Consider the following 27,953-nt stretch of genomic DNA (forward strand, 5'->3'; position numbering starts at 1 on the left):
GTCTGGTCACACCCTATAGGGCCCCTTACCAGTACGGACTTTTCCCCCCTTACTTGTACGGACTAATCCTTCCTTACCAGTACTGACTTTTCCCTCCTTACATGTACTGACTTTTCCCCCTACTAGTACTGACTTTTCCCCTACTAGTACTGACTTTTCCCCCTACTAGTACTGACTTTTCCCCCTACTAGTACTGACTTTCCCCCCTACTAGTACTGACTTTTCCCCCCTACTAGTACTGACTTTTCCCCCCTACTAGTACTGACTTTTCCCCCTACTAGTACTGACTTTCCCCCCTACTAGTACTGACTTTTCCCCCTACTAGTACTGACTTTCCCCCCCTACTAGTACTGACTTTCCCCCCTACTGGTACTGACTTTTCCCCCCTACTAGTACTGACTTCCCCCCCTACTAGTACTGACATTTCCCCCTACTAGTACTGACTTTCCCCCTACTAGTACTGACTTTTCCCCCTACTAGTACTGCCTTTCCCCCCTACTAGTACTGCCTTTCCCCCCTACTAGTACTGACTTTTCCCCCTACTAGTACTGCCTTTCCCCCCTACTAGTACTGCCTTTCCCCCCTACTAGTACTGACTTTCCCCCCTACTAGTACTGACTTTCCCCCCTACTAGTACTGACTTTCCCCCCTACTAGTACTGACTTTCCCCCCTACTAGTACTGACTTTCCCCCCTACTAGTACTGACTTTCCCCCCTACTAGCACTGACTTTCCCCCCTACTAGTACTGACTTTTCCCCCTACTAGTACTGACTTTCCCCCCTACTAGCACTGACTTTCCCCCCTACTAGCACTGACTTTCCACCCTACTAGCACTGACTTTTCCCCCTACTAGTACTGACTTTCCCCCCAACTAGCACTGACTTTTCCCCCCTACTAGTACTGACTTTCCCCCCACTTTCCCCCCTACTAGTACTGACTTTCCCCCCTACTAGCACTGACTTTCCCCCCTACTAGTACTGACTTTCCCCCCTACTAGTACTGACTTTTCCACCTACTAGTACTGACTTTTCCCCCCTACTAGTACTGACTTTTCCACCTACTACTACTGACTTTCCCCCCTACTAGTACTGACTTTCCCCCCTACTAGTACTGACTTTTCCCCCCACTAGTACTGACTTTTCCCCCTACTAGCACTGACTTTTCCCCCCCCTACTAGTACTGACTTTCCCCCCTACTAGCACTGACTTTTCCCCCCTACTAGTACTGACTTTCCCCCCACTTTCCTCCCTACTAGTACTGACTTTCCCCCCTACTAGTACTGACTTTTCCCCCCTACTAGTACTGACTTTCCCCCCTACTAGTACTGACTTTTCCCCCCTACTAGTACTGACTTTTCCCCCTACTAGTACTGACTTTTCCCCCTACTAGCACTGACTTTTCCCCCCTACTAGTACTGACTTTTCCCCCCTACTAGTACTGACTTTTCCCCCTACTAGTACTGACTTTCCCCCCTACTAGTACTGACTTTCCCCCCTACTAGTACTGACTTTCCCCCCTACTGGTACTGACTTTCCCCCCTACTAGTACTGACTTTTCCCCCCTACTAGTACTGACTTTCCCCTTACATGTACTGAGTTTTCCCATTGCTAGTACTGACGTTTCCCCCCACTTTCCCCCCTACTAGTACTGACTTTTCCCCCCACTTTCCTCCCTACTAGTACTGACTTTTCCCCCCACTTTCCCCCCTACTGGTACTGACTTTCCCTCCTACTAGTACTGACTTTTCCCCCTACTAGTACTGACTTTTCCCCCCACTTTCCCCCCTACTAGTACTGACTTTTCCCCCCACTTTTCCCCCTACTAGTACTGACTTTTCCCCCCACTTTCCCCCCTACTAGTACTGACTTTTCCCCCCACTTTCCTCCCTACTAGTACTGACTTTTCCCCCCACTTTCCCCCCTACTGGTACTGACTTTCCCCCCTACTAGTACTGACTTTTCCCCCTACTAGTACTGACTTTTCCCCCCACTTTCCCCCCTACTAGTACTGACTTTTCCCCCCACTTTTCCCACCAAATAGAACTGACTTTTCCCCCCACTTTCCCCCCTACTAGAACTGACTTTTCCCCCCACTTTCCCCCCTACTAGTACTGACTTTTCCCCCCTACTAGTACTGACTTTCCCCCCTACTAGTACTGACTTTTCCCCCCTACTGGTACTGACTTTCCCCCCTACTAGTACTGACTTTCCCCCCCACTAGTACTGACTTTCCCCCTACTAGCACTGACTTTCCCCCCTACTAGTACTGACTTTCCCCCCTACTAGTACTGACTTTCCCCCCTACTAGTACTGACTTCTCCCCCTACTAGTACTGACTTTTCCCCCCACTAGAACTGACTTTCCCCCCTACTAGAACTGACTTTTCCCCCCACTTTCCCCCCTACTAGTACTGACTTTTTCCCCTTACTAGTACTGACTTTTCCCCCCACTAGTACTGACTTTTCCCCCCCACTTTCCCCCCTACTAGAACTGACTTTTCCCCCTACTAGTACTGCCTTTCCCCCCTACTAGTACTGACTTTAACCCCCTACTAGTACTGACTTTCCCCCCTACTAGCACTGACTTTTCCCCCTACTAGTACTGACTTTAACCCCCTACTAGTACTGCCTTTTCCCCCTACTAGTACTGCCTTTCCCCCCTACTAGTACTGACTTTTCCCCCCTACTAGTACTGACTTTTCCCCTACTAGTACTGACTTTTCCCCTACTAGTACTGACTTTTCCCCCCTACTAGTACTGACTTTTCCCCCCTACTAGTACTGACTTTAACCCCCTACTAGTACTGACTTTCCCCCCTACTAGCACTGACTTTTCCCCCTACTAGTACTGACTTTAACCCCCTACTAGTACTGACTTTTCCCCCTACTAGCACTGACTTTTCCCCCTACTAGTACTGACTTTTCCCCCTACTAGTACTGACTTTTCCCCCTACTAGCACTGACTTTTTCCCCCTACTAGTACTGACTTTTCCCCCTACTAGCACTGACTTTTCCCCCCTACTAGTACTGACTTTTCCCCCTAGTAGTACTGACTTTTTCCCCCTACTAGTACTGACTTTTCCCCCCTACTAGTACTGACTTTTCCCCCTACTAGTACTGACTTTTCCCCCCTACTAGCACTGACTTTTCCCCCTACTAGCACTGACTTTTTCCCCCTACTAGTACTGACTTTTCCCCCTACTAGTACTGACTTTTCCCCCTACTAGCACTGACTTTTCCCCCCTACTAGTACTGACTTTTCCCCCCTACTAGCACTGACTTTTCCCCCCTGCTAGTTTTTGTTATTTTACCTTTATTTTAACTAGGTAATTCAGTTAAGAACAAATTCTTATTTTCAATGACAGCCTAGGAGTAGTGGGTTAACTGCCTTGTTCAGGGGCAGAACGACAGATTTGTACCTTCTCAGCTCGGAGATTCGAACTTGCAACCTTACGGTTACCCAACGCTCTAACCACTAGTACTGACTTTTCCCCCCTACTAGTACTGACTTTTCCCCCTACTAGTACTGACTTTTCCCCCCTACTAGCACTGACTTTTCCCCCTACTAGCACTGACTTTCCCCCCTACTAGTACTGACTTTTCCCCCTTACTAGTACTGACTTTCCCCCCTACTAGTACTGACTTTTCCCCCCTACTAGTACTGACTTTTCCCCCTACTAGTACTGACTTTTCCCCCCTACTAGTACTGACTTTTCCCCCCTACTAGTACTGACTTTTCCCCCCGACTAGTACTGACTTTTTCCCCCGACTAGTACTGACTCCCCTCCTAGCACTGACCTTCCCCCGCCATACCTGCTCTGACTTTGCTGATAGTAAGTACATTTTTCCTCATTAAAGTAGCTATGACAGATGTGGTTGGCCCACCTAGCTATCTTAAAATTAATTACATTTACATTTACATTTAAGTCATTTAGCAGACGCTCTTATCCAGAGCGACTTACAAATTAATTAACTGTAAGTCTCTCTGGACAAGAGCATCTGCTAAGTGACTAAAATGTAAAAGCTCAGATAGAGATTAGACCAGGCCCTGTACCTTACAGAGCAACCTTGCCTGACACATGAAGACTTTCGAAACTTGCACAAGTCATCATGTCTCAGGCAAGGTTACTCTTTAATGTAATCTATTCGTGAACACAGTGTGTCCACTAGCTCTAATTTACCTTTCGCTCTAACTGAGTCGTGTGTCATGGAGGACCTGGGTTCTAATAAGTCCAACATACTGGCTTCTTCATGACACAGAGAGAGAACCATCACTGTGACCTGTAGAAATATGTGATTTGGTTCAGGAAACTTGGCATATGTCGCAAGTCATGACTTCACCGGAGAGGCATTTGTAAAATGTATTTTAATGTATTATCAATGTTTTTTGGGGCGGAAATTCCTTCTGGAACATTTTGAACTTTCATGTTCCGCAGACGTCCAGATCGAGGTTTGTTGTTTCCATCCCCCAGCACCACCACTGGGAGGTGCTGCGCTCAGGGAGACCAGAGGAGGTTCCGTCTCGTGCACCATCAATGGCCGCAGAGGTCACACTGCCGGTCGTTGCCGGGTTGGTTCCTCTGGGGGTCGAGGCAGCAGGCAGGGCACTCTGGTGTCACCCCAGGTGAGAAGGCAACATTCGCACCCAAAGCCCTCTGTTGCACACGTTTTTTGTTCGTTACTTTTCCTGAGTTTTCCCCGCATTCCCAGCATAAGGCGCTCGTCGATTCAGGCGCGGCTGGGAATTTTATTGACAGATCATTTGCCCATTGTTTAGGGATCCCCATCGTTCCTCTGGATATGCCCTTCCCAGTTCACGCCTTAGGATAGTCGACCATTAGGGTCAGGGTTGATTAGGGAGGCCACCACTCCTCTGGGCATGGTGACGCAGGGGGGTCACATGGAGAGAATCAGTCTCTTTCTCATTGACTCTCCTGCGTTTCCCGTGGTGCTAGGCCTACCCTGGTTAGCTTGTCATGACCCCACTGTTTCATGGCAACGGAGGGCTCTCACAGGGTGGTCGCGAGAGTGCTCAGGGAGGTGCTTAGGGGTTTCCGTTGGTGCTACTACGGTGGAAAGTCCAGATCAGGTCTCCACCGTGCGCATTCCCCCCGAATATGCCGATTTGGCTCTCACCTTCTCCAAAAAGAAGGCAACTCAATTACCACCCCATCGACGTGGGTATTGTGCGATAAATCTCCTGGTAGACGCTGCACTTCCCAGGAGTCATGTGTATCCTCTGTCATAGGCGGAGACGGTGGCTATGGAAACATATGTCTCCGAATCCCTGCGCCAGGGGTACATTCGGTCCTCCACTTCCACCGCCTCGTCGAGTTTCTTTTTTGTGAAGGAGGGAGGTCTGCGCCCGTGTATTGACTATCGAGGCTTAAATCAGATAACTGTGAGGTACAGTTACCCGCTACCTCTTATCGCCATGGCGATTGAGTCAATGCACAGGGCGCGCTTCTTCACCAAACTTGATCTCAAGAGTGCTTACAACCTGGTGCGTATCCGGGAGGGAGACGAGTGGAAGACGGCATTCAGTACGACCTCAGGGCATTATGAGTACCTCGTCATGCCGTACGGGTTGATGAATGCTCCATCAGTCTTCCTTTGTAGATGAGATTTTCAGGGACCTGCACAGGCAGGGTGTAGTGGTGTATATTGATGACATTCTGATATACTCCGCTACAAGCGCCGAGCATGTGTCCCTGGTGTGCAGGGTGCTTGGTCGCCTGTTGGAGCATGACCTGTACGCCAAGGCTGAGAAATGTCTGTTCTTCCAACAGTCCGTCTCCTTCCTAGGGTACCGCATTTCCACCTCAGGGGTGGAGATGGAGAGTGGCCGCATCTCAGCCGTGCGTAATTGGCCGACTCCCACCACGGTAAAGGAGGTGCAGCGGTTTTTAGGGTTTGCCAATTACTACCGGAGGTTAATCCGGGGTTTTGGTCAGGTAGTGGCTCCCATTACCTCTCTGCTGAAGGGGGGACCGGTATGTTTGCAGTGGTCGGCTGAGGCGGACAGGGCTTTTGGTCACCTGACGGCTCTGTTTACCTCGGCTTCCGTGCTGGCGCATCCGGATCCCTCTTTGGCGTTCATAGTGGAGGTGGACGCTGCCGAGGCTGGGATAGGAGCCGTGCTCTCTCAGCGCTCGGGTATGTCACCGTAGCTCCGCCCCTGTGCCTTCTTCTCGAGGAAGCTCAGCCCAGCAGAGCGAAACTATGACGTGGGGGACCGGGAGCTGTTGGCTGTCGTCAAGGCTTTGAAGGCGTGGAGACATTGGCTTGAGGGGGCTAAATACCCTTTTCTCATCTGGACTGACCACCGCAATCTTGAGTACATCCGGGCGGCGAGGAGAATGAACCCTCGCCAGGCAAGGTGGGCCATGTTTTTCACCCGTTTTGTTTTCATTCTTTCTTACAGACCAGGTCCCCAGAACGTTTAAGGAAGACGCACTGTCCCGGCTGTATGACACAGAGGAGCGGCCCATGGATCCCACCCCCATACTCCCGGGCCTCCTGCCTGGTGGTGCCGGTAGTGTGGGAGCTGGATGCGGACATTGAGCAGGTGTTGCGTGCAGAGCCCGCTCCCCTCCAGTGTCCCGCTGGGCATCTGTATGTTCCGTCTGCTGTCCATGACCGGCTGATCTATTGGGCCCACACATCACCCTCCTCTGGTCATCCAGGCATCGGTCGGACGGTGCGCTGTCTGAGTGGGAAGTACTGGTGGCCCACTTTGGCTAAGGACGTGAGGGTTTATGTTTCCTCCTGCTCAGTGTGTGCCCAGTGTAAGGCTCCTAGGCACCTGCCCAGAGGTAAGCTACACCGCTTACCCGTTCCACAGCGGCCATGGTCACACCTGTCGATCGATTTCCTGACCGACCTCCCCCATCACAGGGAAACACCACGATCCTGGTCGTTGTGGATTGTTTCTTTAAGTCCTGCCATCTCCTCCCGCTGCCCAGTATCCCTACGGCCCTACAGACGGCGGAGGCCTTGTTTACGCATGTCTTCAGGCACTACGGGGTGCCTGAGGACCTAGGGTCCCCAGTTCACTTCGAGGGTCTGGAGGGCATTCATGGAACGTCTGTGGGTCTCGATCAGCCTTACCTCGGGTTTTCACCCCGAGAGTAACGGGCAGGTCGAGAGAGTACACCAGGATGTGGGTAGGTTTCTGAGGTCTTATTGCCAGGAACGGCCGGGGGAGTGGGCAGCATTCGTGCCCTGGGCAGAGATGGCCCAGAACTCGCTCCGCCACTCCTCCACTAACCTCTCCCCCTTCCAGTGCGTACTGGGGTATCAGCCGGTTCTGGCTGCTTGGCATCAGAGTCAGACCGAGGCTCCTGTGGTGGACGACTGGTTCCGGCGCGTGGAGGAACCAGGGGACGCCACCCATGTTCACCTTCAGCGTACCGTGCTGCGCCAGAAAGCCGGCGCAGACCGTCACCGCAGTGAGGCCACGATGTTCGCACCGGGGGACCGGGTCTGGCTCTCAACCCGAAACCTGCCCCTCCGCCTGCCCTGCTGGAAGCTGGGTCCGCGGTTTGTGGGGCCATTTAAAGTCCTGAGGAGACTGAACGAAGTGAGTTACAGGTTACAGCTTCCCCCCGATTACCGTATTAACCCCTCATTCCATGCATCTCTCCTCAGGCCGGTGGTAGCTGGCTGGCTCCAGGAGTCTGAGGTTTCGGGAGGTTCCTCCGCCCCCTCTGGACATCGAGGGGGCCCCGGCGTACTCCGTTCGATCCATACTGGATTCGAGGTGTCGGGCGAGGGGCCTTCAGTACCTCGTGGACTGGGAGGGGTACGGTCCGGAGGAGAGATGCTGGGTTCCGTGGGGGACGTGTTGGACCCTTCAATGCTGCGGGAGTTCCACCGTCTCCGTCCGGATCGTCCTGCGCCTCGCCCTCCGGGTCGCCCCCGAGGCTGGTGTCGGCGCGCGGCTCAAGGGGGGGTACTGTCACGACTTCTACCGAAGTCGGTTCCTCTCCTTGTACAGGCGGTGTTCGGTGGTTGACATCACCGGTCTTCTAGCCATCGCCGAGCCATTTTTCATTTTCCATTTGTTTTGTCTTGTTTTCCTACACACCTGGTTTTCATTCCCTCATTACATGTTGTGTATTTAACCCTCTGTTCCCCCCATGTCTTTGTGTGGTATTGTTTGTTTGTAAGTGCTTGTGCACATGTTGACTGGTGCGCGACAGGTTTTGTACCCAAGTTTTTTTTCTTGATACCGTTGCTTCCGCCTATTACCTAGTTCTGCTCTCCTGCGTCTGACTTCCCTGCCACCAGTTATGCACCCCTTACATTGGCCATAATGACCATCGTTATGTTTGGAGGAAAAAGGGGGAGGCTTGCAAGCCGAAGAACACCATCCCAACCGTGAAGCACGGGGGTGGCAGCATCATGTTGTGGGGGTGCTTTGTTGCAGGAGGGACTGGTGCACTTCACAAAATAGATGGCATCATGAGGAAAGAAAATTATGTGGATATTTTGAAGCAACATCTCAAGACATCAGTCAGGAAGTTAAAGCTTGGTCGCAAATGGGTCTTCCAAATGGGTCTTCCCAAGTATGTAAACTTCCGACTTCAAATGTATTCATGCACATACATATAGTGCGAGTCAAAAGTTTGGACACACTTACTCATTCCAGGGTTTTTCTTTATTTTACTATTTTCTACATTGTAGAATAATAGTGAAGAGATCAAAACTATGAAATAACTCATATGGAATCATGTAATAACCCAAAAAGTGTTAAATAAATATATTTGAGATTTGAGATTCTTCAAAGTAGCCACTCTTTGCCTTGATGACAGCTTTGCACACTCTTGGCATTCTCTCAACCAGCTCCATGAGGTAGTCACCTGGAATTCCTTAATGTGTTTGAGCCCTTCAGTTGTGTTGTGACAAGGTAGGGGTGATATACAGAAGATAGCTCTATTTGGTAAAAGACCAAGTCCATATTATGGCAAGAACAGCTCAAATAAGTAAAGAGAAATGACAGTCCACCAGTACTTTAAGACATGAAGGTCAGTCAATCAAGAAAATGTCGAACTTTGAAAGTTTCTTCAAGTGCAGTCGCAAAAACCATCAAGCACTATGATGAAACTGGCTCTCATGAGGACCGCCACAGGAAAGGAAGACCCAGAGTTACCTCTGCTGCAGAGGATAAGTTCATTAGAGTTACCAGCCTCAGAAATTGTAGCCCAAATAAATGCTTCAAAGTTCAAGTAACAGACACATCTCAACATCAACTGTTCAGAGGAGACTGCATGAATCAGGCCTTCAGGGTTGATTTGTTTTGACCCAACACACCTCCAGGCTGTGTAAGGGCTATTTGACCAAGAAGGAGAGTGATGGAGTGCTGCATCAGATGATCTGATGATCTACTATCCCTCTGACCCTATGTAGCCAGGTCCATCCACTGTCCTTCTGACCCTATGTAGCCAGGTCCATCTACTATCCTTCTGACCCTATGTAGCCAGGTCCATCTACTATCCTTCTGACCCTATGTAGCCAGGTCCATCTACTATCCTTCTGACCCTATGTAGCCAGGTCCATCTACTATCCTTCTGACCCTATGTAGCCAGGTCCATCTACTATCCTTCTGACCCTATGTAGCCAGGTCCATCTACTATCCTTCTGACCCTATGTAGCCAGGTCCATCTACTATCCTTCTGACCCTATGTAGCCAGGTCCATCTACTATCCTTCTGACCCTATGTAGCCAGGTCCCGTCTACTATCCTTCTGACCCTATGTAGCCAGGTCCATCTACTATCCTTCTGACCCTATGTAGCCAGGTCCATCTACTATCCTTCTGACCCTATGTAGCCAGGTCCATCTACTATCCTTCTGACCCTATGTAGCCAGGTCCATCTACTATCCTTCTGACCCTATGTAGCCAGGTCCCGTCTACTATCCTTCTGACCCTATGTAGCCAGGTCCCGTCTACTATCCTTCTGACCCTATGTAGCCAGGTCCATCTACTATCCTTCTGACCCTATGTAGCCAGGTCCATCTACTATCCTTCTGACCCTATGTAGCCAGGTCCATCTACTATCCTTCTGACCCTATGTAGCCAGGTCCATCTACTATCCTTCTGACCCTATGTAGCCAGGTCCCGTCTACTATCCTTCTGACCCTATGTAGCCAGGTCCATCTACTATCCTTCTGACCCTATGTAGCCAGGTCCATCTACTATCCTTCTGACCCTATGTAGCCAGGTCCATCTACTATCCTTCTGACCCTATGTAGCCAGGTCCATCTACTATCCTTCTGACCCTATGTAGCCAGGTCCCGTCTACTATCCTTCTGACCCTATGTAGCCAGGTCCCGTCTACTATCCTTCTGACCCTATGTAGCCAGGTCCATCTACTATCCTTCTGACCCTATGTAGCCAGGTCCATCTACTATCCTTCTGACCCTATGTAGCCAGGTCCATCTACTATCCTTCTGACCCTATGTAGCCAGGTCCATCTACTATCCTTCTGACCCTATGTAGCCAGGTCCATCTACTATCCTTCTGACCCTATGTAGCCAGGTCCATATACTATCCTTCTGACCCTATGTAGCCAGGTCCATCTACTATCCTTCTGACCCTATGTAGCCAGGTCCATCTACTATCCTTCTGACCCTATGTAGCCAGGTCCATCTACTATCCTTCTGACCCTATGCAGCCAGGTCCATCTCTATCCTTCTGACCCTATGCAGCCAGGTCCCATTCTACTTTTTAACTCCTCACAAGTGTGGTTTGTTTGGTGTCTGCTGTGAAGGAATACCACAACAAGTCAACTACTTGATTGATGAAGGCATGTCATCCAGAAAAAGCAGCAGTGCAGTCATCAACTACATGCACCATTTCTTCACCAACTACGGAGTTGTGGAAACATGTGTGGACCTGAATTGTGATAACTGCAGTGGCCAAAACAAGAACAAGTTTGTGCTCCGGTATTGTGCCTGGCAGACCATGCACAAGCTCCACCACAGTCTGGACCTTCACTTCCTGATCACAGGCCACGCCAAGTTTTCCCCAGACTGGTGCTTCGGCCTCATCAAGCAGCTCTTCAGAAAGACCAGAGTGAACACTATGTCTGAGATTGCTGGTGTTGTGAAGGACAGCACTGTGACAGAGGTCAACATCCCACAGCTGGTTGGACTGGAGGACGGTACGGTGCTGGTGGAAAGCTATGGCTGGCAACAACACCTGACTCTGTACTTCAGGCCGCTGCCACAGATCAAGCAGTACCAGCACTTCAGGTAAATGTTATTCTTCTTATCTAAACTTGGGAGGTGAATTGATGTCGTGCAGGGTTGTAATGTCTTGTCTATTTTATTTGTTATTTCCTGTTTTACAGCTTCGATACTCTGGAGCCTGGTGTTGTTGTCTCCAAGGAGCGTTGGGAATCAGTCGGGGCCAGGTTTCAGCTGCTGCACAACGCTGACATCCTTCCTCCCATAGATGGTCTGCCTGTACAAGCACCACCTGGATTGGACACAGCTAGACAAACGTAGATTTTTGAGAAGATCAGAGAGTTTTGTTACGAAGAGGCTATGGACATCACATGCCCTACACCAAAGTCAAGGGCAGGACAGAAACAGGCTCTCCAAATATAGATTCCTTCGTTAATGCGTGGTGCGGATGGACCAGGTCATCACTGGGGGTGAGTTCCCAGTCATCTGGCCTATCTGTAGTGTCTCTGTGACGGACCGGTTCATCACTGGGGGAGAGTTCCCAGTCATCTAGATTATCTGTAGTGTCTCTGTGACGGACCGGTTCGTCACTGGGGGAGAGTTCCCAGTCATCTAGACTATCTGTAGTGTCTCTGTGACGGACTGGTTCGTCACTGGGGGAGAGTTCCCAGTCATCTGGCCTATCTGCAGTGTCTCTGTGACGGACCGGTTCATCACTGGGGGAGAGTTCCCAGTCATCTAGATTATCTGCAGTGTTTCTATTCACATTCACATGAATCTCTCCTAACACACACACACACACACGTCATACTTGCTGCAAAAAAATGTTTTATCCTGCTGCTCAGCTACTTCACCCCTTATTGTACGTATATAACTACCTCATCTATCGGCAGTATCACTGATATGGTTATTGATACTGTTCTTCTACATATTGTATATTATGAAGTTCTTTCTCTACTGGCATTGACACATTCTATTTTTGATATAGCTACTATAGAAGTAACCATTCCGTTGTACCGTTTCCACCTTCTGTAGAGACTCATCCATTTAGCTAGATGTGGTTATAGCATTTCTTTCACATTTAGACAAGTGTGTCTGGGTTAGCGTCATCTAATATTTAAAAATATGATCTATCTGGACACTTTGTTTACCTGGAATCTTTCCTTATTGTAGGCTACTACGACTTTAAGTCTTAACCTGTTGGGGCTAGGGGGCAGTATTTGCACGGCCGGATAAAAAACGTACCCGATTTAAACTGGTTACTACTCTTGCCCAGAAACGATAATATGCATATAATTAGTAGATTTGGATAGAAAACACTAAAGTTTCTAAAACTGTTTGAACGGTGTCTGTGAGTATAACAGAACTCATATGGCAGGCCAAAACCTGAGAAGATTCCATACAGGAATGCCCTGTCTGACAATTTGTTGTCCTTCCGTTGCATCTCTATCGAAAATACAGCATCTGTGCTGTAACATGACACTTTCTAAGACTCCCATTAGCTCTCTAAAGCCGCCAGAAAGTGGAATGGGGTGTCTGCTGTCTCTGGGCAAAGTACAGCAGCAGAGTTTGTAAGTGGTCAGCCTGGGGACAGTGAGACTGAGATGCGCATTCACAAGACTACTCCATTTTTTTCTTTCAGCCTTTGAATGAATACAACGTTGCCCGGTTGGAATATTATCACTATTTTATGAGAAAAATAGCATAAAAATGTATTTTAAACAGCGTTTGACATGCTTCTAAGTACGGTAATGGAATATTTTGGTTTTTTTTGTCACAAACTGCGCTCGCGCGTTACCCTTCGGATAGTGACCTGAACGCACAAACAAAACGGAGGTATTTGGATATAACTATGGATTATTTGGAACCAAAACAACATTTGTTTTTGAAGTAGAAGTCCTGGGAGTGCATTCTGATGAAGAACAGCAAAGGTAATCCAATTTTTCTAATAGTAATTCTGAGTTTAGTAAGCCCCAAACCTGGTGGGTGTCAAAATAGCTAGCCGTGATGGCCGAGCTATGTACTCAGATTATTGCAAAATGTGCTTTCGCCGAAAAGCTATTTTAAAATCTGACATAGCGTTTGCATAAAGGAGTTCTGTATCTATAATTCTTATAATAATTGTTATGTATTTTGTCAACGTTTATCATGAGTCATTTAGTAAATTCACCGGAAGTTTGCGGTGGGTACGCTAGTTCTGAACATCACATGCTAATGTAAAAAGCTGTTTTTTGATATAAATATGAACTTGATTGAACAAAACATGCATGTATTGTATAACATAATGTCCTAGGAGTGTCATCTGATGAAGATCATCAAAAGGTTAGTGCTGCATTTAGCTGTGGTTTTGGTTTTTCTGACATATATGCTTGCTTTGAAAATGGCTATGTGATTATTTTTGGCAGGGTACTCTCCTGACATAATCTAATGTTTTGCTTTCACTGTAAAGCATTTTTGAAATCGGACAATGTGGTTAGATTAACAAAAGTCTTGTCTTTAAAATGGTGTAAAATAGTCATATGTTTGAGAAATTGAAGTTATAGCTTTTTTGAGGTATTTGTATTTCGCGCCACGCGATTCCACTGGCTGTTGACTAGGGTGGGACGTTTAGAGAGGTTCATCTTTACTACACTACTCACTCTGTTTAGCACATGGCCTCACATGTGAATCCTTAAAGAGATGGGTGGGACTAAGGCTTAAGAGTGTGTGAACAATACTTAATGGGTGTAGACAAAGAAGAGCATTCCAGTAGGTGTACCAAAACATTCAAGTGCCATTTTCTCAAAAGTGGGCTTACAAGTTGATCAACTTTCAAAGCAGAATTACTTTCCCATTGTTCCTCATCTGCAGTGTATAATGTTGTAGCTCTGAGTCTCTACTTTTATCCAATGTAAAAAAAAACACAATTTAAAATGTTGCTACATAAGGCCGAATCAAGGCAGTCGGTCACATATGTCCATGGCAGCATAGGGTCTAAACTCACTGTGACCTGTAGAAATATGTCCATGGCAGCATAGGGACTAAACTCACTGTGACCTGTAGACATATGTCCATGGCAGCATAGGGACTAAACTCACTGTGACCTGTAGACATATGTCCATGGCAGCATAGGGACTAAACTCACTGTGACCTGTAGACATATGTCCATGGCAGCACAGGGTCTAAACTCCCTGTGACCTATTGAAATGTGTCCATGGCAGCATAGGGACTAAACTCACTGTGACTTGTAGAAATATGTCTATGGCAGCACAGGGTCTAAACTCACCGGTTTCTTCCCAACAATGAGTTTCTCGACCTTCTGGACCTGAGAGACGTGATCTTCGTTGGTCTTCAGCTCTCTCTTCCTGATCCTCTCATATATTCCTGTCAGCATCTCCCGTGGGATGTCCCCTCCATCATCCACACCTGGAGAAATAGTTGATACAATGTTACAACTAACCCTAACTCTAACCTCTTACATCAAACCCTATCAGCATCTCAAGCTAGATATCCTCTCCATCCCCGCTAGAGATACGCATACCGTACGTTCACAGTAATATGCACAGAAATACTGTTTCTCCCTTTAGAAAGGTTTGTGAGAGTGAGTTTGAATCACTCTGCTTCTCCACTAGTCAAAATCAAATCAAATCAAATGGCATATGCATACAATGCATTCGGAAAGTATTCACACCCTTTACTTTCTCAACATTGTTACGTTACAACTTTATCCTAAAATGTATTAAATCGTTTTTTCCCCTCATCAAAATACACACAATACACCATAATGATAAAAAAACATAGGTTTTTAGAAATATCATATTTATAGGTATTCAGACCCTTTACTCAGTACATTGTTGAAGCACCTTTGGCAACAATTACAGCCTAGAGTTTTCTTGTGTATGACGCTACAAGCTTGGCACACCTGTATTTGATTGGCTATGATCGGCTATGAAAAGCCAACTAACATTTACTCCTGAGGTGCTGACCTGTTACACCCTCTACAACCACTGTGATTATTATTATTATTATTATTATTATTATTATTATCTGACCCTGCAGGTCATCTATGAACGTTTGAACATCTTGGCCATGTTCTGTTATAATCTCCACCCGGCACAGCCAGAAGAGGACTGGCTACCCCTCAGAGCCTGGTTTCTTCCTAGGTTCTGGCCTTTCTAGGGAGTTTTTCCTAGCCACCGTGCTTCTACATCTGCATTGCTTGCTGTTTGGGGTTTTAGGCTGGGTTTCTGTACAGCACTTTGTGACATCGGCTGATGTAAAAAGGGCTTCATCAATACATTTGATTGATTGATATTTGGGGAGTTTCTTCCATTCTTCTCTGCAGATCCTCTCAAGCTCTGTCAGGTTGGATGGGGAGTGTCGCTGCACAGCTATTTTCAGGTCTCTCCAGAGATGTTAGATCAGGTTCAAGTCCGAGCTCTGGCTGGCCCACTCAAGGACATTCAGAGGCTTGTCCCGAAACCACAGCTCCATTGTCTTGGCTGTGTGTTTAGGGTCGTTGTCCTGTTGGAAGGTGAACCTTCACCCAAGCCTGAAGTCCTGAGCACTCTGGAGCAGGTTTTCATCAAGAATATCTCTGTACTTTGCTTCGTTTATCTTTCCCTCGATTATTACTAGTCTCCCAGTCCCTGCCACTGAAAAACATCCCAATAGCATGACGCTGCCACTACCATGCTTCACCGTAGGGATGGTGTCAGGTTTCCTCCAGACGTCACACTTGTCATTCAGGCCAAACAGTTCAATCTTGGTTTCATCAGACCAGAGAATCTTGTTTCTCACAGTCAGAGTCCTTTAGGTGCCTTTTTGGGCTATCATGTGCCTTTTACTGAGGAGTGGCCACTCTACCATAAAGGCCTGATTGGTGGAGCGCTGCATTAAGAATGATGGAGGCCAATGTGTGCTTGGGGACCTTCAATGCTGCAGAAATGTTTTCGTACCCTTCCCCAAATCTGTTCCTCAACACAATCCTGTCTCGGAGCTCTACGGACAATTCCTTGGCTAGGTTTTTGCCCTGACATGCACTGTGAACTGTGGGACATTATATAGACAGGTGTGTGCCTTTTAAAATCATGTCCAATCAATTGAATTTACCACAGGTGGCCTTGTAGAAACATCTCAAGGATGATCAATGGAAAGGATGCACCTGAGCTCAATTTTGAGTTGCATAGCAAAATGGTCTGAATAGTTAGATAAATAAGGTATTTCTGTTTTTTAGCAAACATTTCTAAAAACCTGTTTCACTTTGTCATTATTGGGTGCTGTGTGTAGACTGATGAGAAAAAAATTCAAGTCAAGAAGTTTGAACACTTTCCAAATGCACTGTATAGTCAGAGAAATGTTGTTCTGTTCGGGTTAAAGAAACTCTGCTTTGCTTCCACTGCTTAGCCATGACACAATATAAACACCTTCTAGACAGGGACATTCATCAAGTTGTAGTGCAGGTTCTATTAGAGAGAGGTCAGGAGTTACAGACCCTGACTACCTCAATGGATTTCTACCTCTGAGGTTCTTGACGAAGTCCTCCAGCTTCATCTTCCTCTCTGGCTTGACGTTGGGAGAGTACATGTCAGTGTTGAGGAGGATGATGGCGAACGCCAGGATGAAGATGGTGTCGGGATTACGGAACTGTCGTACCACCCCGGGGTTACAGATACAGTACCTCTGACTGGAGAGAGAACAACATCCTGTATTATACAGACGCAAATGTAACCCTAACCATGAGATAACTAACAGAACTGACAGAAACAGTACCTCTAGCTGTAGGAGGGAGAAATAATGAGAGAATGAGAAAGAAAAAGGAGAGACCGAAAGACAGCGAGAGAGACCGAAAAAGAGAGAGAGAGTTTGAGTTTAAAAATAACTTTTACTGGGTTTGGGAACCCACAACACAAACACTCAAACAAACAAAAACATGGTTAAACATAAATTAAAAACACAACACTAAACCTGTTCTTTGGCCCAAATATAAACAGCTGGGAAGACAAAACCTCTCCCAGAGCTGAGAAACAACTAGTGATCATCATGACCAACCTGGGACACTGTAAGAACAGATGTGCCAGAGTTTCAGTCTCAGTACAGAATAGACACCCCTCCCCAACAGTAGTATCCAGCTGTACCAGATGAATGTTGGTGGTTATAGCTCCATGTATTATCCTCCATTGGAAAGATCGCCAACAGCCTTTTGGGGAGGCACCTGGACCAAACACACCCGCCCACCTTGTCAATTTGAACCATTCCAGGGAAGAAGCATGGGACACTTTTACACAATATGTACATGGCCTTCTTTCCCAGGACCTCGTACTCCCCCCAGCTCCGGAGTATTGAAGGAAAGCAGCATCCCCACGTCCTCCTCTAACGGCCCCCACCGCAGCACTAACATTCAGCGCAGGGAACACATCATCCAGACCTTCCGTCCACCGATCAGTTGGAAGTCTCAGTGACATACTGCTGATGAAGTACTGGAAAGGAATCGCAGACCTCAGCTACAACCTTCCTCAGTAGGCGAGATGATCAGATCCCCACTCTTTCTCCCAGCTCCTCCAACGATCTGCTGCTACTCCACATCAGATGACCCAGCTTGGTTCACCCCACACCTAACAGGCATGAACGTAGGTTCTCTGAACCCACAGCACGGGACTGGATGGCAGTGTTATAAAAAAGAGGCTCTTCAAAAAGTCACATCCCTGGTGGTGTGCCGGCCTTACAGGACATGTTGAAAATCCAGTCCAAACTGTTAGCTGCTCTGGCACCCCAATGGTGGAACAAGCTCCCTCACGACGCCAGGACAGCGGAGTCAATCACCACCTTCCGGAGACACCTGAAACCCCACCTCTAAGGAATACCTGGGATAGGATAAAGTAATCCTTCTAACCCCCCCCCCCCTTAAAAGATTTAGATGCACTATTGTAAAGTGGTTGTTCCACTGGATATCATAAGGTGAATGCACCAATTTGTAAGTCGCTCTGGATAAGAACGTCTGCTAAATGACTTAAATGTAATGTAAATGTATGTTGAAAACTCTCCAAGCCTGCATAACAGACTCATAGAATGGAGTCAGGCCAGGCAAATCACCCCCCCCCCCCTCCAGCTTTAAGAGGAAAAGGTGCTTGTCTAAGCCCAAAAAGCCAGCTCTCCTCATCAATGTGTAGGCTGTAACGACCCAGCTAGAACCGTCACTGTACAACAGCTGCTAGAACCATCACTATAACTGTACAACAGTCTCTGTGCTGCTAGAACCGTCACTGTACAACAGTCTCTGGGCTGCTAGAACTGTCACTGTACAACAGCTGCTAGAACCGTCACTGTACAACAGCTGCTAGAACCGTCACTGTACAACAGCTGCTAGAACCGTCACTGTACAACAGCTGCTAGAACCATCACTGTACAACAGTCTCTGGGCTGCTAGAACCGTCACTGTACAACAGTCTCTGGGCTGTTAGAACCATCACTGTACAACAGTCTCTGGGTTGTTGGAACCGTCACTGTACAACAGTCTCTGGGCAGCTAGAACCGTCACTATACAACAGCTGCTAGAACCGTCACTGTACAACAGTCTCTGGGCTGCTAGAACCATCACTGTAAGACAGTCTCTGGGCTGTTAGAACCGTCACTGTACAACAGTCTCTGGTGTGCTAGAACCGTCTCTGTACAACAGTCTCTGGGCTGCTAGAACCGTCACTGTACAACAGTCTCTGGACTGCTAGAACCGTCACTGTACAACAGTCTCTGGGCTGCTAGAACCGTCACTGTACAACAGTCTCTGGGCTGTTAGAACCGTCACTGTACAACAGTCTCTGGGCTGTTAGAACCGTCACTGTACAACAGTCTCTAGCCTGCTAGAACCGTCACTGTACAACAGCTCCTAGAACCATCACTCTACAACAGTCTCTGGGCTGTTAGAACCGTCACTGTACAACAGTCTCTGGGCAGCTAGAACCGTCACTGTACAACAGTCTCTGGGCAGCTAGAACCGTCACTGTACAACAGTCTCTGGGCTGCTAGAACCGTCACTGTACAACAGTCTCTGGGCTGCTAGAACCGTCACTGTACAACAGTCTCTGGGCTGCTAGAACCGTCACTGTACAACAGTCTCTGGGCTGCTAGAATAGTCACTGTACAACAGCTGCTAGAACGTCACTGTACAACAGCTGCTAGAACCGTCACTGTACAACAGTCTCTGGGCTGCTAGAACCGTCACTGTACAACAGCTGCTAGAACCGTCACTGTACAACAGCTGCTAGAACCGTCACTGTACAACAGTCTCTGGGCTGCTAGAACCGTCACTGTACAACAGTCTCTGGGCTGCTAGAACCGTCACTGTACAACAGTCTCTGGGCTGCTAGAACCGTCACTGTACAACAGTCTCTGGGCTACTAGAACCGTCACTGTACAACAGCCTCTGGGCTGTTAGAACCGTCACTGTACAACAGTCTCTGGGCTGCTAGAACCGTCACTGTACAACAGCTGCTAGAACCGTCACTGTACAACAGCTGCTAGAACCGTCACTGTACAACAGTCTCTGGGCTGCTAGAACCGTCACTGTACAACAGTCTCTGGGCTGCTAGAACCGTCACTGTACAACAGTCTCTGGGCTGCTAGAACCGTCACTGTACAACAGTCTCTGGGCTACTAGAACCGTCACTGTACAACAGCCTCTGGGCTGTTAGAACCGTCACTGTACAACAGCTGCTAGAACCGTCACTGTACAACAGCTGCTAGAACTGTCACTGTACAACAGCTGCTAGAACCGTCACTGTACAACAGCTGCTAGAACCGTCACTGTACAACAGTCTCTGGGCAGCTAGAACCGTCATTGTACAACAGCTGCTAGAACCGTTACTGTACAACAGCTGCTAGAACCGTCACTGTACAACAGCTGCTAGAACCGTCACTGTACAACAGCTGCTAGAACCGTCACTGTACAACAGTCTCTGGGCTGTTAGAACCGTCACTGTACAACAGTCTCTGGGCTGCTAGAACCATCACTGTACAACAGTCTCTGGGCTGCTAGAACCATCACTGTACAACAGTCTCTGGGCTGCTAGAACCGTCACTGTACAACAGTCTCTGGACTGCTTGAAGCCGGAAAGCCATGATCCTAGAAGAAATTGTCCACCCTTGTGCAGTGGCAGGTACAGGGCTGCAGCTTTAACCCAATGTTGTCCAGACCAGAAGCCCCCCTGGTTACCGTGGAGCGGACCCTACCTGAAGCCCCCCTGGTTACCGTGGAGCCCACCGTACCTGAAGCCCCCCTGGTAACCGTGGAGCCGACCCTACCTGAAGCCCCCCTGGTTACCGTGGAGCGGACCCTATCTGAAGCCCCCCTGGTTACTGTGGAGCGGACCCTACCTGAAGCCCCCCTGGTTACCGTGGAGCGGACCCTACCTGAAGCCCCCCTGGTTACCGTGGACCGGACCCTACCTGAAGCCCCCCTGGTTACCGTGGACCGGACCCTACCTGAAGCCCCCCTGGTTACCGTGAAGTGGACCCTAGCTGAAGCCCCCCTGGTTACCGTGGAGCGGACCCTACCTGAAGCCCCCCTGGTTACCGTGGAGTGGACCCTACCTGAACCCCCCCTGGTGACCGTGGAGTGGACCCTATCTGAAGCTGACCTGCCCACAGCGATTCACTCTTTTCCCAATTGACTCTAGCTGAGGAGGCCCCCTCATACACCTTTAAAAACTGTCACGCCATCTCCATATGCAGACAGTGCTATCATGGGACCCTTCATAACCCCTGACACAGAGAAACCAGTAAGCCTCGAGCTTAAAAATCAAAACATTGGTTCAATTGCCAGAATATATAACTGTCCTGAAATTGGGAATCTCTGCCTAATACCCCTATGGATGGGGATGGGGCAGCTCAAACCACACCCCGCCGCCATCTTAAATAAGCATGTCCCATTCAAAAATTGTAGAACTAAGAAGAGATATACCCCTTGGTTCACCCCAGACTTGACTGCCCTTGACCAGCACAAAAAAATCCTGTGGCGTTCTGCATTAGCATCGAATGGCCCCCACGATTGGAAACTTTTCAGGGAGGTTAGGAACCAATATACTCAGTCGGTTAGGAAAGCTAAGGCTAGCTTTTTCAAACAGAAATGTGCTTCCTGTAGCACTAATTCCAAAAAGTTTTGAGACACTGTAAAGTCCATGGAGAATAAGAGCACCTCCTCCCAGCTGCCCACTGCACTGAGGCTAGGAAACACTGTCAGCACCGATAAATCTACGATAATCGATAATTTCAAGAAGCATTTTTCTACAGCTGGCCATGCTTTCCACCTGGCTACCCCTACTCTGATCAACATCTCAGCACCCCCTGCAGCAACTTGCCCAAGCCCCCCCCCCGCTTCTCCTTCACCCAAATCCAGACAGCTGATGTTCTAAAAGAGCTGCAAAATCTGGATGCTACAGATCAGCTGGGCTAGACAATCTGGACCCTTTCTTTCTAAAATGATCTGCCAAAAATGTTGCAACCCCTATTAATAGCCTGTTCAACCTCTCTTTCATATCGTCTGAGATCCCCAAAGATTGTAAATCTGCTGCGGTCATCCCCCTCTTCAAAGGGGGAGACACTCTTGACCCAAACTGTTATAGACCTATATCCATTCTGCCCTGCCTTTCTAAAATCTTTGAAAGCCAAGTTAACAAACAGATCACCGACCATTTCGAATCCCACCGTACCTTCTCCACTATGCAATCCAGTTTCCGAGCTGGTCATGGGTGCACCTCAGCCATGCTCAAGGTCCTAAACGATATCATAATCGCCATCGATAAAAGATAGTACTGTGCAGCCGTCTTCATTGACCTGGCCAAGGCCTTTGACTCTGTCAATCACCACATTCTTATCGGCAGACTCAATAGCCTTGGTTTCTCAAATTACTGCCTCGCCTGGTTCACCAACTACTTCTCAGACAGAGTTCAGTGTGTCAAATCGGAGGGCCTGTTGTCCGGACATCTGGCAGTCTCTATGGGGGTGCCACAGGGTTCAATTCTCGGGCTGACTCTTTTCTCAGTATATATCAATGATGCCGCTTTTACTGCTGGTGATTCCTTGATCCACCTCTACACAGACGACACCGTTCTGTATACATCTGGCCCTTCTTTGGACACTATGTTATCAAACCTCCAAACGAACTTCAATGCCATACAACACTCCTTCCGTGGCCTCCAACTGCTTTTAAATGCAAGTAAAACTAAATGCATGCTCTTCAACCGATTGTTGCCCGCACCCGCCCGCCAGACTAGCATCACTACTCTGGGCGGTTCTGACTTAGAATTTGTGGACAACTACAAATACCTAGGTGTCTGGTTAGACTGTAAACTCTCCTTCCAGACTCACATTAAGCATCTCCAATCCAAAATTAAATCTAGAATCGGCTTCCTATTTCGCAACAAAGCCTCCTTCACTCATGCTGCCAAACTTACCCTCTTAAAACTGACTATCCTACCGATCCTTTACTTCGGTGATGTCATTTACAAGACAGCCTCCAACACTACTCAGCAAACTGGATGTAGTCTATCACAGTGCCATCTGTTTTGTCACTAAAGCCCCATATACTACCCACCACTGTGACCTGTATGCTCTCGTTGGCTGGCCCTCACTACATATTCATTGCCAAACCCACTGGCTCCAGGTCATCTATAAGTCTTTGCCAGGTAAAGCCCTGCCTTATCTCAGCTCACTGGTCACGATAGCAACACCCACCCTTAGCACGCGCTCCAGCAGGTATATTTCACTGGTCATCCCTAAAGCCAACACTTCTTTTGGCCGCCTTTCCTTCCAGTTCTCTGCTGATAATGACTGGAACGAATTGCAAAAATCACTTAAGCTGGAGTCTTATATCTCCCTCTCTAACTTGAAGCATCAGCAGTCAGAGCAGCTTACCGATCACTGTACCTGTACATAGCCCATCTGTAAATAGCCCACCCAACTACCTCATCCCCATATTGTCATTTATCCTCTTTTGCTCCCCAGTATCTCTACTTGCACATTATCACCTGCACATCTACCATTCCAGTGTTAATTCTAAATTGTAATTATTTAGCCTCTGTGGCCTATTTATTGCCTTACCTCCCTACTCTTCTACATTTGCACACACTGTACATAGATTTTTCTATTGTGTTATTGACTATACATTTGTTCATGTGTTACTCTCTGTTCTGTTTGTGTCGCACTGCTTTGCTTTATCTTGGCCAGGTCGCAGTTGTAAATGAGAACTTGTTCTCAACTAGCCTACCTGGTTAAATAAAGGGGAAATAAATAAAAAATGATGCCCCAGCACACAGTAAACTTACCCAAGGCAAAAAAACATCCCAAACCCAAAGGATTTCATTGTTTTGAACAAGTACTGGTGGTCCACATGACCAAAAGCCTTCTCCTGATCCATAGCAAGTAAACCCACATTCACATCAAACAGTTTACAAATGTCTAAAACATCTCTTATTAGAAACAAGTTATCATCAATAGAGCGGTCAGGTACACAGTCAGACTGGTCCTTGTGGACCAACAGGTCCTGATATTACTTCAACCTGTTTCAGAGACACTTAGATATCATTTTATATTCTGCACATAGAAATGCAACAGGTTGGCAGTTTTTTTAAAAGAGCCAAATCCCCATTTTTTGGCAACAATGAAAGCACAGCACGTTGACAGAATACAGGAAGAGAACCCTCATGATAAAAATCACTCCCAATAGTGCCTATAGAACTCAAATGGTAAACCATCGATGCCAGGGGCTCGGCCTGATAAGAGCTGCATAACTGCAGTGGACAGCTCCTGCAGAGTAATGTCAGAGTCCAAAGCAGCTCTCTGCTCAGGGCCCAATTGAGGATGTAACATGTAACAACTGTTCAGCACACAGAGGATCACAATCCTCTGCCTTATAGAGAGCAGAGTAGAAATCCACGACATGTTGGAGCATCTCACCATCATCCGTGGTCACCTTCCCATCAGGGATTGGCTTAGTAAATAAATAATTAAATACCTAAACAATCACACAGAATTACATATACACAGGATGGATCATACATCGATTACTAATCATAAAAAGTCCCTAGCGGACGAAACCGATATGACGGCTGGTTACACAAAGAAAGGGGGTTGGGTTTGAATCAAAGAGCGGGAAGTCTGAGGTACAAAGGAGATTGGGTCTCATTCGGACCTTGAGAAGCTATGCTACCGTAAATACAGAATCTTATGCATTCAAATAACCGCCCATTCGGAAAAGGAAAATGCAAGATATATATTTACACTGAGCTGCGCTTCGATAGATGGGTCGAAGATGGAAGACTGGTTTGCCCAGCAGAGATCGCCCTTGTCCCTTGTAGAATCTGTTTGGTTGTTGTGTTATAGGGTGGATACGTTGAAATAACCTGTCCTTTCCTAGGCCACATACGTTTACAGCTGCTGCTGATAACTTCACGTCTAGGATGTATCACTTCTTCAGTGAATAAGAGTTCAAAGTTCATACCAAGTTGCCATACTCAGCTCATGCTGTATGCTGGCTGGTCTAGTCGAAATTCAGCGTGGTGATCATCACCTCCACGTTGAAATGAACCCTTTTAAACGTATGGACACCAGTCCTCACGTCGTCGGGAACTGAAGTTAGACTTCCGTCAACGGGTTTTTATACTGGGGGAGAGAAGGGCGTGTTTCATTGTTCTCAACCAATGTCTGTTTACTTGGGCGTGGCCACTGAGTGAGCATAGTTTACTTATAAAAACAATTCTCTCATTTAGAAGCTAAAATTACATTTCATATTTTCACAATTAGTTTCACATTTAAACATTTAAATTGCGCAACAATTCCATGTGAATCTGATAACTATAATGTGTAGACTTTCCAAGACACAATTTATGTCGTCCTATTATCAGATATAATGTCCCAGACACCAACTGATCTGACATCATATTCTTTAAGTACCAACGGACAGTTTCAACTGGTTGGATTACAGAAATATTGTTATTTTCCCCAACCTTTTTATGTTACTTTTTATACTCTCCTGTGTTAACAAAGGGCTTTCCAAGAGTCCATTCTGTAGAGTGGATAGAGAAGAGGGAAAGGTATTTATGGGGGTTATAAACCTCATACAACAAGGCAACGTCATGACAGTTTAAAATAATGATTTCCAGAGAAGATCCAGATCTCAGGGAAATTGACCAGAGTTCTCAATTGGTACAAAATATACAGTGCATTCGGAAAGTGTTCAAAATTGAGCTTAGGTATATCCTGTTTCCATTGATCATCCTTGAGATGTTGACAGTTCATGTCAGAGCAAAAACAAAGTCATGAGGTCAAAGGAATTGTCCGTCATCTATCATATGGAAGAAGTTTGGAACCACCAAGACCCTTCCTAGAGCTGGCCGCCATGTCAAACTGAGCAATCGGGGGAGAAGGGCCTTGGTCAGGGAGGTGACCAAGATCCCGATGGTTACTTTGACAGAGCTCCAGAGTTCCTCTGTGGAGATGGGAGAACCTTCAAGAAGGACAACCATCTCTGCAGCACTCCACCAATCAGGCCTTTATGGCAGAGTGGCCAGACAGAAGCCACTCCTCAGGAAAAGGCATGACAGTGCTTTTGGATTTTGCCAAAAGGCACCTAAAGACTCTCAGACCATGAGAAACAAGATGTTTTCACTGGCAAGGACTGGGAAACTAGTCAGGATCGAGGAAAAGATGAATGGAGCAAAGTACAGAAAGATCCTTGATGAAAACCTGCTCCAGAGAGCTCAGGACCTCAGACTGGGGGCGAAGGTTCACCTTCCAACAGGACAACGACTCTAAGCACACAGCCAAGACAATGCAGGAGTGGCTTCGGGACAAGTCTCAATGTCCTTGAGTGGCCCAGCCTGAGCCCGGACTTGAACCTGAGGAGAAACCTGAAAATAGCTGTGCAGCGACAGTCCCCATCCAACCTGACAGAGCTTGAGAGGATCTGCAGAGAAGAATGGGAGAAACTCCCCAAATACAGGTGTGCCAAGCTTATAGCGTCATACCCAAGAAGACTCGAGGCTGTGATCGCTGCCAAAGGTGCTAAAACAAAGTACTGAGTAAGTGGTCTGAATACTTATGTAAATGTGATTTTTCAGTATTTTTTTGTTTATACATTTGCAAACATTTCTAAAAACCTGTTTTTGATTTGTCATAATGGGGTATTGTGTGTAGATTGAGGGGGGAAAAAAATCATCAATTTTAGAATAAGGCTGTAACGTAACAAAAAAAAGTCTGAATACTTTTTAAATGCACTGTATGGAGTACTGTCCACACTACAATTGCTGAGGTTTAAATATATAGAGTACTGTCCACACTACAATTACTTAGGTTTAAATATATAGAGTACTGTCCACACTACAATTACTTAGGTTTAAATATATAGAGTACTGTCCACACTACAATTACTTAGGTTTAAATATATAGATTACTGTACAAACTACAATTACTTAGGTTTAAATATATAGATTACTGTACAAACTACAATTACTTAGGTTTAAATATATAGAGTACTGTACAAACTACAATTACTTAGGTTTAAATATAAGGTCAACTGGACACCTGAGGCAGTGAATGAACTGAGAAATCACGCAGGGCATTCTACACCATTAAAAAACAAATTCAAATGTAAATACCTATTAACATTTGGCTAAAACGAATTGAATGTGTCATTGAACCAATTGTACTTCATGGCAACGAAGTATGGGGTCCACTTGCAAAACAAGATTTCACCTAATGGGACAAACACCGCATTGAAACCCTGCGTGCAGAGTTCTGTAAGATTATCCTACATGTCCAGAGGAAAACTACAAACAATGCATGCAAGGCAGAATTAGGCCAATATCCACTAATAAAAATAACTCAAAAAAGAGCTATTGAGTTTTGGAAACATCTACAATACAGTGTCCCCCTCATATCATTACCAAGAGCTGAGCAAAGAAAAGTCCCCTCATCCATTTACATTACATTTTAGTCATTCAGCAGACTCTCTTATCCAGAGCGACTTACAGTAGTGAATGCATACATTTCATACATTTTTTTTTTCTTCCCCGTACTGGTCCCCCATGGGAATCGCACCCACAGCCCTGGCGTTGCAAACACCATGCTCTACCAACTGAGCCACACGGGACCAGCTGGTTCATGGGCCTGAGTTCACAAACCTGTTCTATTAACACACTGAAGCCTCAGGACCAGAACATCCAATCATGCAGAATAAACCAAATTACAACACAGTCAAAACAGACCTACACTAATTATTGGGAAACACAAGCACAAAGCAAAATGCAGTGCTATCTGGCCCAAAATCGACAGTACACCGTGGTAAACTATTTCACCATGGTTACTGATCAAAACCTTAGAAAAACCTTGACAAAGTACAGGCTCAGTGAGCACAGCCTTGCCATTGAGAAGGGTAGACACAGGAAAACCTGGCTCCCTGTAGAGGAAAGGCTGTGCAACCACTGCACCACAGCAGAACCTGAAACAGAGCCGCATTTCCTGACAAAATGTCAAAAGACCTCTCTGATGAGGATAGGCTACCCGTCCTGTTGGGGGAAGACACAGAGAGCTGTGGGTTGGCAGCGCACCATAATGAGGGACAGTGTCTGACATACCAACAACCTGCACATGTTCTCTATGCCATTGTTATTGTCCGTTATATGGTTATTTTGACCATTGATTATTGTTGTTACTGTTGTCCCGTTAACAATATTGATGATTATTATGTTAATATTGTAAATCGCCAAAGTAAGCTTTGACAATATGTACATTGTT

At 46.9% G+C, this 27,953-nt stretch overlaps 1 protein-coding gene across 2 annotated transcripts in view; it reads right to left on the minus strand.

Moving 5' to 3' along the window:
- Positions 1–27,953, minus strand: part of iqsec1b (IQ motif and Sec7 domain ArfGEF 1b) — a 77,543-nt gene that overhangs the window by 24,489 nt on the left and 25,101 nt on the right. For both annotated transcript variants that reach the window (XM_029692712.1, XM_029692713.1), the window contains 2 exons: positions 16,688–16,854; positions 14,455–14,594 (listed from right to left, as the gene is read on the minus strand). In XM_029692712.1, the coding sequence (XP_029548572.1) occupies positions 14,455–14,594; positions 16,688–16,854 (307 nt within the window). The remainder of the gene's footprint in view (positions 1–14,454; positions 14,595–16,687; positions 16,855–27,953) is intronic.

This window comes from Salmo trutta, chromosome 16, assembly GCF_901001165.1.
Source record: "Salmo trutta chromosome 16, fSalTru1.1, whole genome shotgun sequence".
NCBI classification, from domain to species: Eukaryota; Metazoa; Chordata; class Actinopteri; order Salmoniformes; family Salmonidae; genus Salmo; species Salmo trutta.